This window comes from Parambassis ranga, chromosome 17 (genome assembly GCF_900634625.1).
Source record: "Parambassis ranga chromosome 17, fParRan2.1, whole genome shotgun sequence".
NCBI classification, from domain to species: Eukaryota; Metazoa; Chordata; class Actinopteri; family Ambassidae; genus Parambassis; species Parambassis ranga.
This window is the reverse complement of record NC_041037.1, coordinates 21,787,168-21,799,611: the sequence shown is the minus strand read 5'-3', so window position 1 is coordinate 21,799,611 and position 12,444 is coordinate 21,787,168. Positions and strand designations below refer to the sequence as shown.

Below are 12,444 nucleotides of genomic sequence, written 5' to 3'. Positions count from 1 at the left end.
GTCACACAGAGACACACAGAGAGACACACAGAGACACACAAAGACAGAGGGACGCACAAAGCCACACAGAGACACACAGAGAGACACACAGAGACACACAAAGACAGAGGGACGCACAAAGCCACACAGAGACACACAGAGAGACACACAGAGACACACAAAGACAGAGGGACGCACAAAGTCACATAGAGACACACAGAGAGACACACAGAGAGAAACAGAGAGACACACAGAGACAGAGACAGAGGGACGCACAGAGTCACACAAAGTCACACAGACACACACAGAGAGACACACAGAGACACACACAGAGACACACAGAGACAGACAGAGACAGACAGAGACAGAGGGACGCACAAAGTCACACAGAGACACACACAAAAACACACAAAGAGACACACAGAGACACACAGAGAGACACAGAGAGACACACAGAGACAGAGACAGAGGGACGCACAAAGTCACACAGAGACACACACAAAGACACACAAAGACACACAGAGAGACACACAGAGAGACACACAGAGACAGACACACAGAGACACACAGAGAGACACACAGAGACAGAGGGATGCACAAAGTCACACAGAGACACACAAAGTCACACAGAGACACACAGAGACAGTGACAGAGGGACAGACAAAGTCACACAGAGACACACAGAGAGACACAGAGACAGAGACAGAGGCACAGACAAAGTCACACAGAGACAGAAAGACACAGAGACGCACAGAGACAGAGACACAGCGACTTTAAATAAAGTGCAGATTATAAAACTATAGAGTAAAGGCTCCGAGTGACAGCTCACGGTGACCTCTGTCCTCTCTGTCCTCTCCGTCCTTTCTGTCCTCACACATTGTGTGTCCACGTTTCACAAAGTGATGGATGCAGCGTTACAACATTTCATATGATGAACAGACGAACGACATTTCTTCAAGCTGAGTCATGTTTTTAAATAGATTTAATATTATAATATTATTATTATTCATGAATATATATTATTATACCTAAGGCTGTTTACTGTGACAACAATAAACATGCTGCGGTTTAACAGGGAAGAATCAAAATTACTTTATTTATCCCTGAGGGGAAATTCTTTAAAAACACAATTACCTCAGTATTTGTAATAATAATAATAATAATCAGTGTGATGTTTTTCAGTGTAAACAGACGTGTTAAAATAAAGACGTGTTCGAACTTTTGACATCAGGAGATTGTCCAGAGACGACCTGAAGGTGAAGCCGCGGGTCTGATCCAGTCCACGGTGTGTGTGTCTGTGTGTGTGTGTGTCTGTGTGTGGAGGTCTATAGATAGTGAGAGTGATGCTGTGGGGCTTTAATCCACTGTTCTGCCTGTCAGCAGGTAAACAGACAGAGGTGGATTACTGCAGTGCATTAATCATCATTATTACACAGGAGATTACAGCAGACACACACACACACACACACACACACAGCATATAAATACAAAGGTGTGCACTCAGTGTAGGAGTGGAGCTGTCTGTCAGCTCAGCAGCAGAGCTCCGTGTGTTTCAGCATGATTTACAGTCTGTGTTATGACTGTGTTTAATAATCTGATGAAGTCAAACTTTATTTAATACAAACTTTATTCAGATAATAACAAACGGCCATAAATCACTGAAATCAGCAACAAATCCTGAAAACCAACAATTCCACCTCAAAACCCCTCAAATAGGAACAAGGACAGAACAACAACAGAGTGTACACAATGTGTGTGTGACGCTCGTCCACACAAATAAAAAAACACTCGTCTTAGCGAGCCTCACACAGCGCGCAGGTAGTGTGTGTGTGTGTGTGTGTTCAGACGTAGGCTCGGGAGTCCGGGTCTGATTTGGCCGTGGCTGTGTACACCTTCTGTGGTGGGTTTCCATAGTAACCGCTGCCAAAACAACAGAGCCGGGATCACGACAGTGGAACAGTGACATGAAGCTCAAGGCAGGATGTGTGCTTACCCTTTCTTGCCACCGGGTGATGCTCTCTTACAGGCGGTGCAGAGAAAAGCTCCGCCCAGTATGGCCAGACTGGCTCCGCCCCATCCCATGTAGAGACCAGTGCCGAGCTCGAACCTGCACACAACACAAACACACAACAAATGCTCTGTAACCACACAAGCAGCTCAATCGCTTCATGCTCTACTCACCACAGAAGGAAAGATTATTAAATTATTTATTATTATTAAAACATGACTAAGCACTGAAACCATCCAACACACCCCCCAGAGGCGACACATGGTACATTCATGCTAACAGGATCCATGGTCGTGTTTCTGGGTGTAATCCTCAGTGCGGCTCGGCTCACCTCACTCCTCCGTAGAACGGGCTGTTGAAGTCCTGAACGACTCTGTAGGCGTACCAGGAGCAAGCTATCATGGAGCACAGACCTGCACACACACACAGGCATTAACACAGTATTCACACACACACACTCAGTCATCACTGCGTCTTGGGCCTGGCGGCTGTGATGCATCAGTTTTGTATGTCTGCTGTGTCGTGTGTTGTGTGTTGTGTGTGTTTTCCAGCAGACGCACCAGCCAGTATGCTCATGATCCCTCCTGTGAAGGCGATCTTGGCCTTGGACTCGTCAGTGGTGGAGCCGATCTTGATGCACTTGAGTCCGAGCAGAGCCACGATCATGCAGCCGAGGCCGAGCAGCAGAGAGATGATCATGAGGGCGCGACACGCCTGCACGTGGGCTGCGGACAGGGAGACATGGTTTAACCAGGATGGTCTCAGAGGTGGACGGATGCACGGTGAGTGTGAAGCACACAGGACACCCTCAGTGTGGGGCTGCTGACAGGACACAGACGGAGCTTGTCTGAGTTCCTGGACAAGGTTCACATCCTGAACCTCTCAGAACCCGTGAGACTGCCTGGAGCAGAAGCTCCACTAGAGGCCCCGACAGACACAGCGATGGGCGGAGCCTCACCACAGAAGGTTCGTCCATATTTACTCACAGTCTGTGTTTGATACACCAAAGTAAGAATAAAAGATTTGAACACATCTACAGCTCAGAATGATTATTTATGAATAATTTAGCCTTAATTACAATAATCTAATCTTTAATCTGAAATATTCTCATTTTCCTCTGAGACTTGGATGAGCATAGATCAGCCATCCACCGCCGCCTACATGTTCACACCTTCATATGTCCAGCCTGGAGCTGGGCTGAGAGTCATTCATTAACGAGCGGACCATAAAAAGCTGCCGCGCCTCTTTACGAGCCTCAGATGGTTTCAGTGGAGGATGATGATGGCGGCCTGGTTTCAGTGATTATGATGATTAAACAAACATGGACTTCCTGTCTCTGGACAAACAGCTGCAAAGAAGCTGAATGATCCACAGCCAGAGTGACGGTTCAGTCCAGCTCCATCAGGAGGGAACATCAGGTTAAAGTGAGGAGAGCGCGGCTCCTCGTTGGTTCAAAGGATTAGGAGGTTTAAAATGGCGTCTAACCAGTGATATGAAGGTTAGAGCATTAAAAACACATTATAAAATCAATACACCTTATCAGTACTGTGGGATGAGCTGTCTGAGGGGAGCTGGTGTTTTCAGATTATCTGATCTTCATTTTGTTTTGGGCGGGAAACGTCTGGCTGTAAAAACCCGCCAACCTTTGGATGCCACAGTCAGAAGTGGTGCCTCAGGGCGCGAGGGCCTGATTTCTCTGATACACTTTTAAAATGAGAACAGATTCAAATCAAAGGTGATTGATTGGCCTCAGACAGTTTTGTAACATCCACAGACTCATCTTACCGGGGAGGGCGAGCAGCGATTCAAAGTCCCGACACTCGGCGATACCGGCGCTGTTCTCGGCGCAGGCGTGCCATAAGTTTTCAAACTGCCGCTGGGAGATGATCACGCTGCCGGACACGGTGGAGATCTTCCAGTAATCGTTGGCCAGCGCGGCTCCTGTGATCAGCCAGCTGATGATGCACATGATGAAGCCGGTCGCTTCCACAGCCATCGACATGGTCGCAGTGTGTCTGGGAAAAAACAGCAGCAGAAATCCAGAGGCGGCTCAGACGGTCCCGTCAGGTGTGAGGTCTGGTGTCAGGTGTGAGTGCAGGTCTGACGTCTGTGCCTCCAGCATGAGGACTTTACACTCTGCCAGGGGCCATAAACTGCAGGGCCACTCCCTGCAGAGCCCCACTCACCTCCCATCGAGAGCTGACGACGGCGATGAGTCTTCAGCCACGCCCCAGGTAACCGTGGCGACCATCCACAGCTGTCAGAGATAGAAGGCCGAGTGTCACACAGGCAGCGTTTGTATGACCTGATAACCCGTTAGAGCGGCGTCATCAGGGTCAGGTGAACACATTCTCACAAACTGCACATCGGTGGACCATCACCAGCCTCAGAACCGGCTCTGGGTTTCTGTCGCAGGTGTTGCTTCCGATCGCTTTCCAGGCTGGGTTGGGTTTAGAGTAACAACAATGGTTCATAACATTTAACAAAACTTTCCCATCGGCCACCATCAGCTGACACGATGATCCTCCAGACACAGACAGCATGACAGACAGCAGGTCACGTACAGGTCATTTCCAAGGCCTGGAAGCATCAGCCTCATATCCTCACCACCCTGGAGCCGCAGCAACACGTCTTCCAGAAACTCGACAGTCCGGCTGTCTCAGGCTCCTGACTGTCAATGACCTGGATGATGATGTGTTTCAGGGTGTTTCTCTGGTGATGACGTCAAACTGTAAATAAATATGGAGGAACGGTCTGCGGCGGCCTCTGAAGAGCCGCTTCGAGGGCCATGTTAGCAGCGTCTCAGTCCAGAAAAACAATCCAAACACAGGCAGAGAGGTTGAGCAGGAAGTTCACCTGTGAACAGATGTGAAATATTAATATAACAGGAAATCATATTAATGAATATAACAACTCTTCCTCATCCGTCCACAGTGGAGACAAACACAGTCTGTTTAGGTTTATTTCTTCTGTAAAGGTGACATTTTAACAAGGAGGTCTATGAGGATTAACTCACTGTTGAAGCCTCTAGTGGACACTGGAGGAACTGCGGTTTTTAGTGCGTCAGTGTTGAATTAAATTGAATGAAAAGTTTTAAATAAATTAATAACTGGGGTTAAAGTGGGAACTGAGTGTCCCCTCTCTCTGTTTGTTCTGCAGCAGTTTGTTTGCAGACGTTTCGTAAAGCTCAGAGAGAAGCGAAGCAGTGAAGAGCCGCCACAAACAGGAACAGGAAGTCTGATGGTGCTGTGACCTTTGGCTGCTTCTGTGTGAACGTTTTAATGTGTGCAGACGATGATGAGCAGTCAGTGTGTGTGTGTGTGTTTTATGGTTGGTGACAGTTAATGTTTGATCGCCCTCACAGTCCAAAGTCTGACTGAAACAAAGGATCAGGACAACACACCATCCTACTTTAGGTTATATATATAGAATCATTTGTTTTCATTGGCACGCTGCAGTAAATTAGATTTTATGACAACATTTATTCAGTGTGTGTTTCTTTGAAGAAGTCAAAGTTAAAAGGAGACAGATGTAAGTCCAACCATTGAAGCAGCAGGAGAGCAGCCAGTAGCTCCAACAGTGTTTCACAGTGGGGCGCCCTCCTGTGGTCGTGTGAGTAGGTGCGTGTAAAATATTCAGGTCAGAAGTCGTCGTCTTGTCAGGAGAATGGTGGAGAAGCTGTAAAGATGTTTTCGCTCATAAAACAGTAAACTGAAACCAGAAGTAAAGTCCTGACATGAGTCCTGCTGTGGACGGCCTTCATGTGCACTCACATGAAGGCCGGACAGGTTGCAGCTGCAGTCAGAAGCCCTGACGGTCCTCTTGGTTGATCGTTGTGTCTCTCAGCACGTCATCCTCACAGGTATGTTCTCAGTTTAAATCAAAGGAGATGCCTGAGGCCTGGAGGGAACTGAAGACAGGTCAGACCGGTCCTGCAGCCCTGATTCCACCCTCAGCATGCAGACACACCGGCTCGCCTCTGCAGTGTAGGATGGGTCGCTCCGAGCCTCACACGGCAAACTGCTGCTCAGACAAATGCTGAAACACGGTCTGACGTTTCCTGAAGCTGCACCAGGATCTAATAACCCCTCTCATCTTTATCCACCGTCTTCTGGATGGAGCTCACATGTGGACGGTGGAGATCTGAGCTCGCAGCACCGAGGTGCTCTGTGAGCCTGCTGACGGCCATGATGCTGCTGGACGTCACACGCGGTGAGTTCACCCTCAGCTCCACACACTTTAACAGCTTCCCAATGCAGGCGTGCCCCTCACCAAGTTTCCACGCGTTTGTAACTTCTGCTGCTGAAACATGAAGCAAAATCTGCAGTTTCCAGCAGTGGCCACTAGAGGCTGGATCTGAAAGTGGGTCAGTCCCACAGACATCCATGTTTACACTGTTTTAGATGACGACTCACCTGCAAGTAGAGGGGCGTGGCCTCCTTGATTGACAGGCGGGTGTCACGATGACCTTTGATTGTAATGTTTGTACCCTGGCTGCAGATGTCTGGATGCTGCCGGCTCCCAGCGGCGTTTCCATGGAGTCTGTCAACATGAAACACACACTGAGGTGGCTCCCCCTGCAGGCATCATGCAACACTACAGTCCTCTACTCAGTCCAGTACCAGGGGTAAGTTTCAACAAGATTCAGTAAAAACAGCTGTCCTCCTCAGCACCCAGCAGGAAGCCATGATGGAGTCACATGTGAGCTGCAGTCACATGACCAACATTTCTTCTCTGCGGTGTGTGTTGGTTAGAATTTTTAGAGCTCTCCTCAGGATTTTGTGAGTAAATAACACCCACTGACAGTAGAAAACTATGAACAAAGCTTGTGTGACGCCCCCTGCTGTGATCGCAGTAGCAGGAAACTCGTGCTGTCACCATGCCGAAATATTTTCTTTTGCAACAGATTTGTTTTAATTATTTTCGGACTTATTATGCATAATTATGGGCGTTGCCGCTTGAGGGACAGGCGGTTGCCGTATCACAGCGCAAGTTTCCTGCTTCCACGATCGCGCGCCCCCCTAAACAACGCTCGTGCTCCCCCTCTTTGTCCATATTTGGAGTTTTGGCTGACGAGACGCTGCCAACAGGGTGGCGGTCAGCACGTCCCAGAGCCTCCCACCGAGCCTCAGAACGGCTCTTCAGAAACCAACAGGTGACGTCATGGAAGCTCTGTCCATAGTTTTTACTGTCAATGGGATTGACTCACTTTTGGAGCCAGCCCCTAGAGGCTGCAGGGTGAACTGCACTTTTTAATACTTCTGTTAACACAAACATTTACATAAAAACAGAAGTGACTGAACTCTCATGATGGCTGCAGTCTGACATAATAACATAAACATCCTGCTGCGGCCTCCACCTGCTGCTGAGCCGGTTATATGAGCTGATAACACACCTGTTGTGTGACTAATGATCAGCAGGTATGTGTGTGTGTGTTTGGTGCAATCACAGAACTTTAATTAAATTCTAAGGAACATTCCTGCAGCTGCTGCACTGCTTCAAAAGGTTTGAGACACAGAACAGCCACACAGACACACAACACAACAAAGAAGAGACACAACACAATCAGAGGATCCAAACAACCCATGAGAACAGCTCTGCCTCCAGCTTAGTCACAGGCAGCGTCTTTCTTTTGAGGATCTCCACTTAACAAAGCTAATGCTAAAAACTGAGTGAACAGTGAATCAAAGTGACCCTGCACTGCAGGACAAAGAGGGTTCAGATGATGGATGGATACAGTCCGAGCTAGTTAGCATGCTAACAGCTAGCTGTGTGTGATCAAAATGGCAGACATCGTCTGTTTCCATCCTGCAGAGAGTTCGAGCTGTTGCTTCAGGACGGCCGCTGGCTGGACGCCGCCGAGTGTCAGCTGATCCCCTACGCTCTCTGCGACCTGACCTTTGACCTGGGATCTGACTCTGACTACAACGTCCGGGTGAGAGCGCGGTGCGGGTTGCGGCGGTCGGATTGGAGCGGACTGAGCCGGCCCTTCAACCGGAGAGACAGTAAGACAGTCGCTGGTTTTATCGACACAGTTCTGGTTCTGAACGGATGAAAAGGTTAAACCCTGTGTGCAGCTGTGGTGACGCCGCCGGACGTGAAGGTCACCACGGCGGGGGACGTCCTCCAGGTGTCCTTTGACAGACTTCCTCTGACGTCCACTGTCAGTGTGAGGGTGTGGAAGAAAGGCGAGGACCTGCAGGTCTGTCCTGGCTCTGCCTCCTCCTGCTTCTTCATGAATCTTCTCTTTTTCCCTCTGTCCACCTTTGTGTCCTCTTTTTTGTCTCTTTGTGTGCCTGAGTCCACTTGAGGGTCCACTTGGTCTACCAGCAGACCTCCAGTCCTCCAGAGGGAGCTCAGATCTGTCCCCTCCTCTCTCTTTGCCTCCTTTTCTCGCATCTGTCCTTCTAATCTTTTGACATTTGTTCATCTGTGAGCATCAGACCCTCACTCTGCTCTTTGTCTTCTTCTTTCAGGCTGTCGTCCACTCCATGCCTGCTGAGCAGAAACAGCTGACTGTCCCCGCCCTGCAGGCCGGAACTGTGTACTGCGTCAGAGCTCAGACTGTTCTGGATGCACAGCTTAAGAGCAGCAACACAGACACACAGTGTGTGACAATCACAGGTATACACACACACACACACTGTGTGACAATCACAGGTATACACACACAGACACACACTGTGTGACAATCACAGGTACACACACACACACAGACACACACTGTGTGACAATCACAGGTACACACACACACACACACACACACACACTGTGTGACAATCACAGGTACACACACACACACACACACTGTGTGACAATCACAGGTATACACACACAGACACACACTGTGTGACAATCACAGGTACACACACACACACACACAGACACACACTGTGTGACAATCACAGGTACACACACACACACACACACACACCGTGTGACAATCACAGGTACACACACACACACACAGACACACACTGTGTGACAATCACAGGTACACACACACACACACACACTGTGTGACAATCACAGGTACACACACACAGACACACACTGTGTGACAATCACAGGTACACACACACACTAGGCTTGTGCAAAATCGTATCGTGTGCAATTAATCGTCAGAAAAACTGTAATCGATTAATATTTGCCACTTATCGATTACGGCGATTAGTGCCTCGTCATGATGACGCATTTTTGTGTGCGGCGTAGTCTCACCATCACCCGCGCACATGTGAGCCCACAATAACAATAAAAAGGCAGTGGTGTTCAGTTAAATAATGCGGAGCAGCACGTTTCTAACATAAGTTCAACGTCTGTCACCATAAGCCCGAGCACGAAGAAAGCGCAACGAGGACACAACACTACACTACAGCTGTATATAGTGCCGCGACATGCATTAGGTGACGCGTGTAGCGTTGGTTGTTGCTATAGTAACTGAATTTTTGCTCGTATCAAATGAATAAACTCCGATCTTTATTTACGGACTCCACAGCAACATAGGAAACATTACAACAGCGAAGTCTCCTCCAGCAGATATTGGAAAGAATTCCACTCAGCCGAGAATCCGCGATACGTTTAGTCATTGTTCTCCTTACGACCAAACGAAGCGCTGGAAGAACGTAACGTAGGTTGATTTGCACAGACACACATTTAAATGTGAAATTGTCCGGTTTGTTTGTTTGTTTGTTTTTTCTGCTGCTGTTCTACAGTCTGAGTGAAAACATGCACTAGTGTGGGACATATTCCAGTCACAGGTTCATTTGCGCAGACACATTTTTTAACTTGAAATAATCACTGATGTGACTTTTCTGAACTTTGTTTGTCTATTTGTCTGTTTAATTTTAATGTTGACATGCTTTGTGACCTTAAGATAAAAACATTTGAAGGACAAAGTTACTTTAAATGTTTGCTTCATTATTATTTTGAAGCAGTTTGTGCCTCAATATTATCAATACATATTTCCATGGCTGGTTGGTGCCTGATCACTACTCACCAGCTTAACCTGTTGTGAATGAAGTAGTTAACTTGACTGATGATTTGTCGGTATCATGCTAGAACACTGTGCCAATTTAGAGTCAAAAACATGTAAGTGCAACTGTCATCAATTAATCGTCAAATTAATCGTTATCGGCTAAATGCCACAATTAATCGTGATTCATTTTTTTGCCAATATCGCCCAACCCTAACACACACACTGTGTGACAATCACAGGTACACACACACAGACTCACACTGTGTGACAATCACAGGTACACACACACAGACACACACTGTGTGACAATCACAGGTACACACACACACACACTGTGTGACAATCACAGGTACACACACACAGACTCACACTGTGTGACAATCACAGGTACACACACACACACACACACACGTTAATTTCAACTTTCTAGTCTTAGTCTTTCCTTTAGAAGATAAAAATGTGCCACCATGATGAAAACGGTGTCATGTTGTTCCTGAACCTTATTTCTTACACAGATATTTCTGTCTGCCTGACTCAGGTCCGGATGCTGCCACCTGGAGGAGGCCGACCACGTTGACGCTGACCGTGGTCATCACGGCGGGCCTCCTGTTCGCTGTGTTCTGGTCCGTCATTCACTGCCGTCCAGACGTCTGCCAGACGTTCTTCCACAAAGAGCTGCTGCCTGGCTCCCTGGTCAGTGCTGTTACTGTGACCATGTTAGTCCAGCGGCAGGGTTTTACCACACCCTGCTGGTGGAACAGTGGTACTGCCACCTGCTCCTCTTACTGCCTGAACAAACTATATTTTAATATTTTCTTTGGTCTCTGCAGAAAGGTGACTGGAAGTTTCCACAACACTCGGTGCGTCCTCAGGAGGAGGAGGGGCTCTGTGAGCAGATCTCTGTGGTGCTGAGCGTGGACCCCGCTGGATCCACATCACAGCAGGCAGACTGAGACCCTGATCACTGTGGACCAAATCTAAAGGAACAAAGACTGAAGAGAGACTAGAAGCAGCTGCTCTCTAACAGGATCACAAAGAGTCACATGACACAGTTCGCCCCCTCCTGAGCTGGTGGTCTGAAGGGAACAGAGACCCAGAGGATCTCTGGATTAATGATGAACATAAAGACGACATGAAGTGTCTGCAGGAATCATCAGCACCGTCCTCTGTAACAGTCCACAGAAGACTGAGGGACTCATTAACCTGCAGGTTGTTTCCTGTTCTCTGCAGACAGTCAGTGTAACCATGACGATGCTTCGTCCAATAAAGAAGCAGCACGACAGTGATACACAGGAAGTTAGACTCAGATAATGAGAGGAGGCAACACAGGGTCAGAGAGAATCCAGACTGTAAAGTGGGATAGAGTCCAACAGAGACAACAATGAAGGCCAGACCCCTGATGACCGAGGACTGCAGGGCCCTGAGTAGTCCTGCAGGGGGAGCAGATCCGTCCAGCCTGGACTCTTTACCATCTGCTGCCCCCGTCTGTCTCAAAAAGGAAACAGCTATCAGACAAAATAAATCTGTCAGATGTCGCCACCCTGCAGGCAGTAAACATGTACTGCTGTCTCTGTCTGAGGACTCCAGCATGACGGGTCCAGGACAGACACACACTGACACACAACACACACACAACTTTAACAAACTGTTCAAGTTTGTGACGCCTCACTCACTCTTTATGTTCCAAAACATTCTCATGATAAATGAAGGACATGATGTGAAGCTGTCTAACACAGACATGAGATCCAGATCCCTTCATGTGTTCTACTTTAGGAGCTTTCATGTTAAACTGCTGCAGCACAGGACTGTGAGGGGCTCCATGGTCCTGCAGAGACCAGCAGACCCACATTGAACTGTAAAGAAGCTGCAGGCTCCAACATGTGACTGGATGTTTGGCCTGGTCCATGTTGGCCTCTGATGAAATATTTGATGTGTAGAAAATATCCAGCAGGCTCATTGTGTCCTGTTTACAGAGTCACTGCAGGAATCAGTCATTCTACACCATGTGTTGATGATGAAACACTGGATGGAAGTGACTGGATCTCTGTGGTGAGCTGTTCAAATGTTAAACACATCTCTGAAATACATGATCAAGCCTCCACTGCTGCTTTAGGACAGTTTACCTCCTGGTCTGGATCCTAGTGAACCCACAGCTGTCCTCACATGTTCCTATAGTTTCTAGAAGTCTTGAATCTGTTGAAGCTGCAGCCACCATGTTGGCCACAAAAACAGACCAGAGAACCTTCATGTGTCACAGGGACACCGCAGGTCCAACCATCAGAGACCAGACCTCTACACAGGAGACCACACACACACACACGGTGAGTGGTGAAGACAAAGAAGAATTACATCCAACAATCCTTGAGTCCAATTGCCTCAATTTAAACTCTTGGAAATGACTATGACCTGGATGAATGAGAGCGTCCACAGATATTACATCCAATCACTTCTTTCTGCTTTATTGTACATGCATGTAGTAAAT

The 12,444-nt window shown here is 47.9% G+C and overlaps 2 protein-coding genes across 2 annotated transcripts; one reads left to right on the top strand and one right to left on the bottom strand.

The window, feature by feature from the left end:
- Positions 1-1,588: 1,588 nt before the first annotated feature.
- cldn15la (claudin 15-like a) lies at positions 1,589-4,491 on the bottom strand. Its single transcript, XM_028427419.1, has 5 exons — positions 3,773-4,491; positions 2,548-2,712; positions 2,319-2,400; positions 1,973-2,086; positions 1,589-1,899 (listed from the first exon to the last, which is right to left on the bottom strand). The coding sequence occupies exons 1-5, from the start codon at positions 3,987-3,989 to the stop codon at positions 1,821-1,823; spliced, it is 657 nt and encodes a 218-aa protein (XP_028283220.1). The 5' UTR covers positions 3,990-4,491; the 3' UTR covers positions 1,589-1,820.
- Positions 4,492-5,885: 1,394 nt separating this feature from the next.
- On the top strand, positions 5,886-11,802 carry crfb16 (cytokine receptor family member B16). The gene is made up of 7 exons (XM_028427408.1): positions 5,886-6,199; positions 6,488-6,614; positions 7,802-7,992; positions 8,065-8,189; positions 8,464-8,611; positions 10,501-10,655; positions 10,793-11,802. Exons 1-7 carry the CDS (start codon positions 6,103-6,105, stop codon positions 10,913-10,915), a joined length of 966 nt encoding a protein of 321 aa, XP_028283209.1. The 5' UTR covers positions 5,886-6,102; the 3' UTR covers positions 10,916-11,802.
- Positions 11,803-12,444: the final 642 nt, after the last annotated feature.

What these genes read in the sequence shown, in the direction of transcription:
- crfb16 (XM_028427408.1), top strand. Translation starts at nt 6,103, where the DNA reads ATGGAGCTCACATGTGGACGGTGGAGATCTGAGCTCGCAGCACCGAGG. An exon ending in AGAAAGGCGAGGACCTGCAG is followed by an intron (nt 8,190 to 8,463) that starts GTCTGTCCTGGC and finishes TTCTTCTTTCAG; the next exon opens with GCTGTCGTCCACTCCATGCC. An exon ending in AGCTGCTGCCTGGCTCCCTG is followed by an intron (nt 10,656 to 10,792) that starts GTCAGTGCTGTT and finishes TGGTCTCTGCAG; the next exon opens with AAAGGTGACTGGAAGTTTCC.
- cldn15la (XM_028427419.1), bottom strand. Translation starts at nt 3,989, where the DNA reads ATGTCGATGGCTGTGGAAGCGACCGGCTTCATCATGTGCATCATCAGC. An exon ending in ATCGCTGCTCGCCCTCCCCG is followed by an intron (nt 2,713 to 3,772) that starts GTAAGATGAGTC and finishes CCCTGTCCGCAG; the next exon opens with CCCACGTGCAGGCGTGTCGC. An exon ending in GATCATGAGCATACTGGCTG is followed by an intron (nt 2,401 to 2,547) that starts GTGCGTCTGCTG and finishes GTGTGTGTGCAG; the next exon opens with GTCTGTGCTCCATGATAGCT.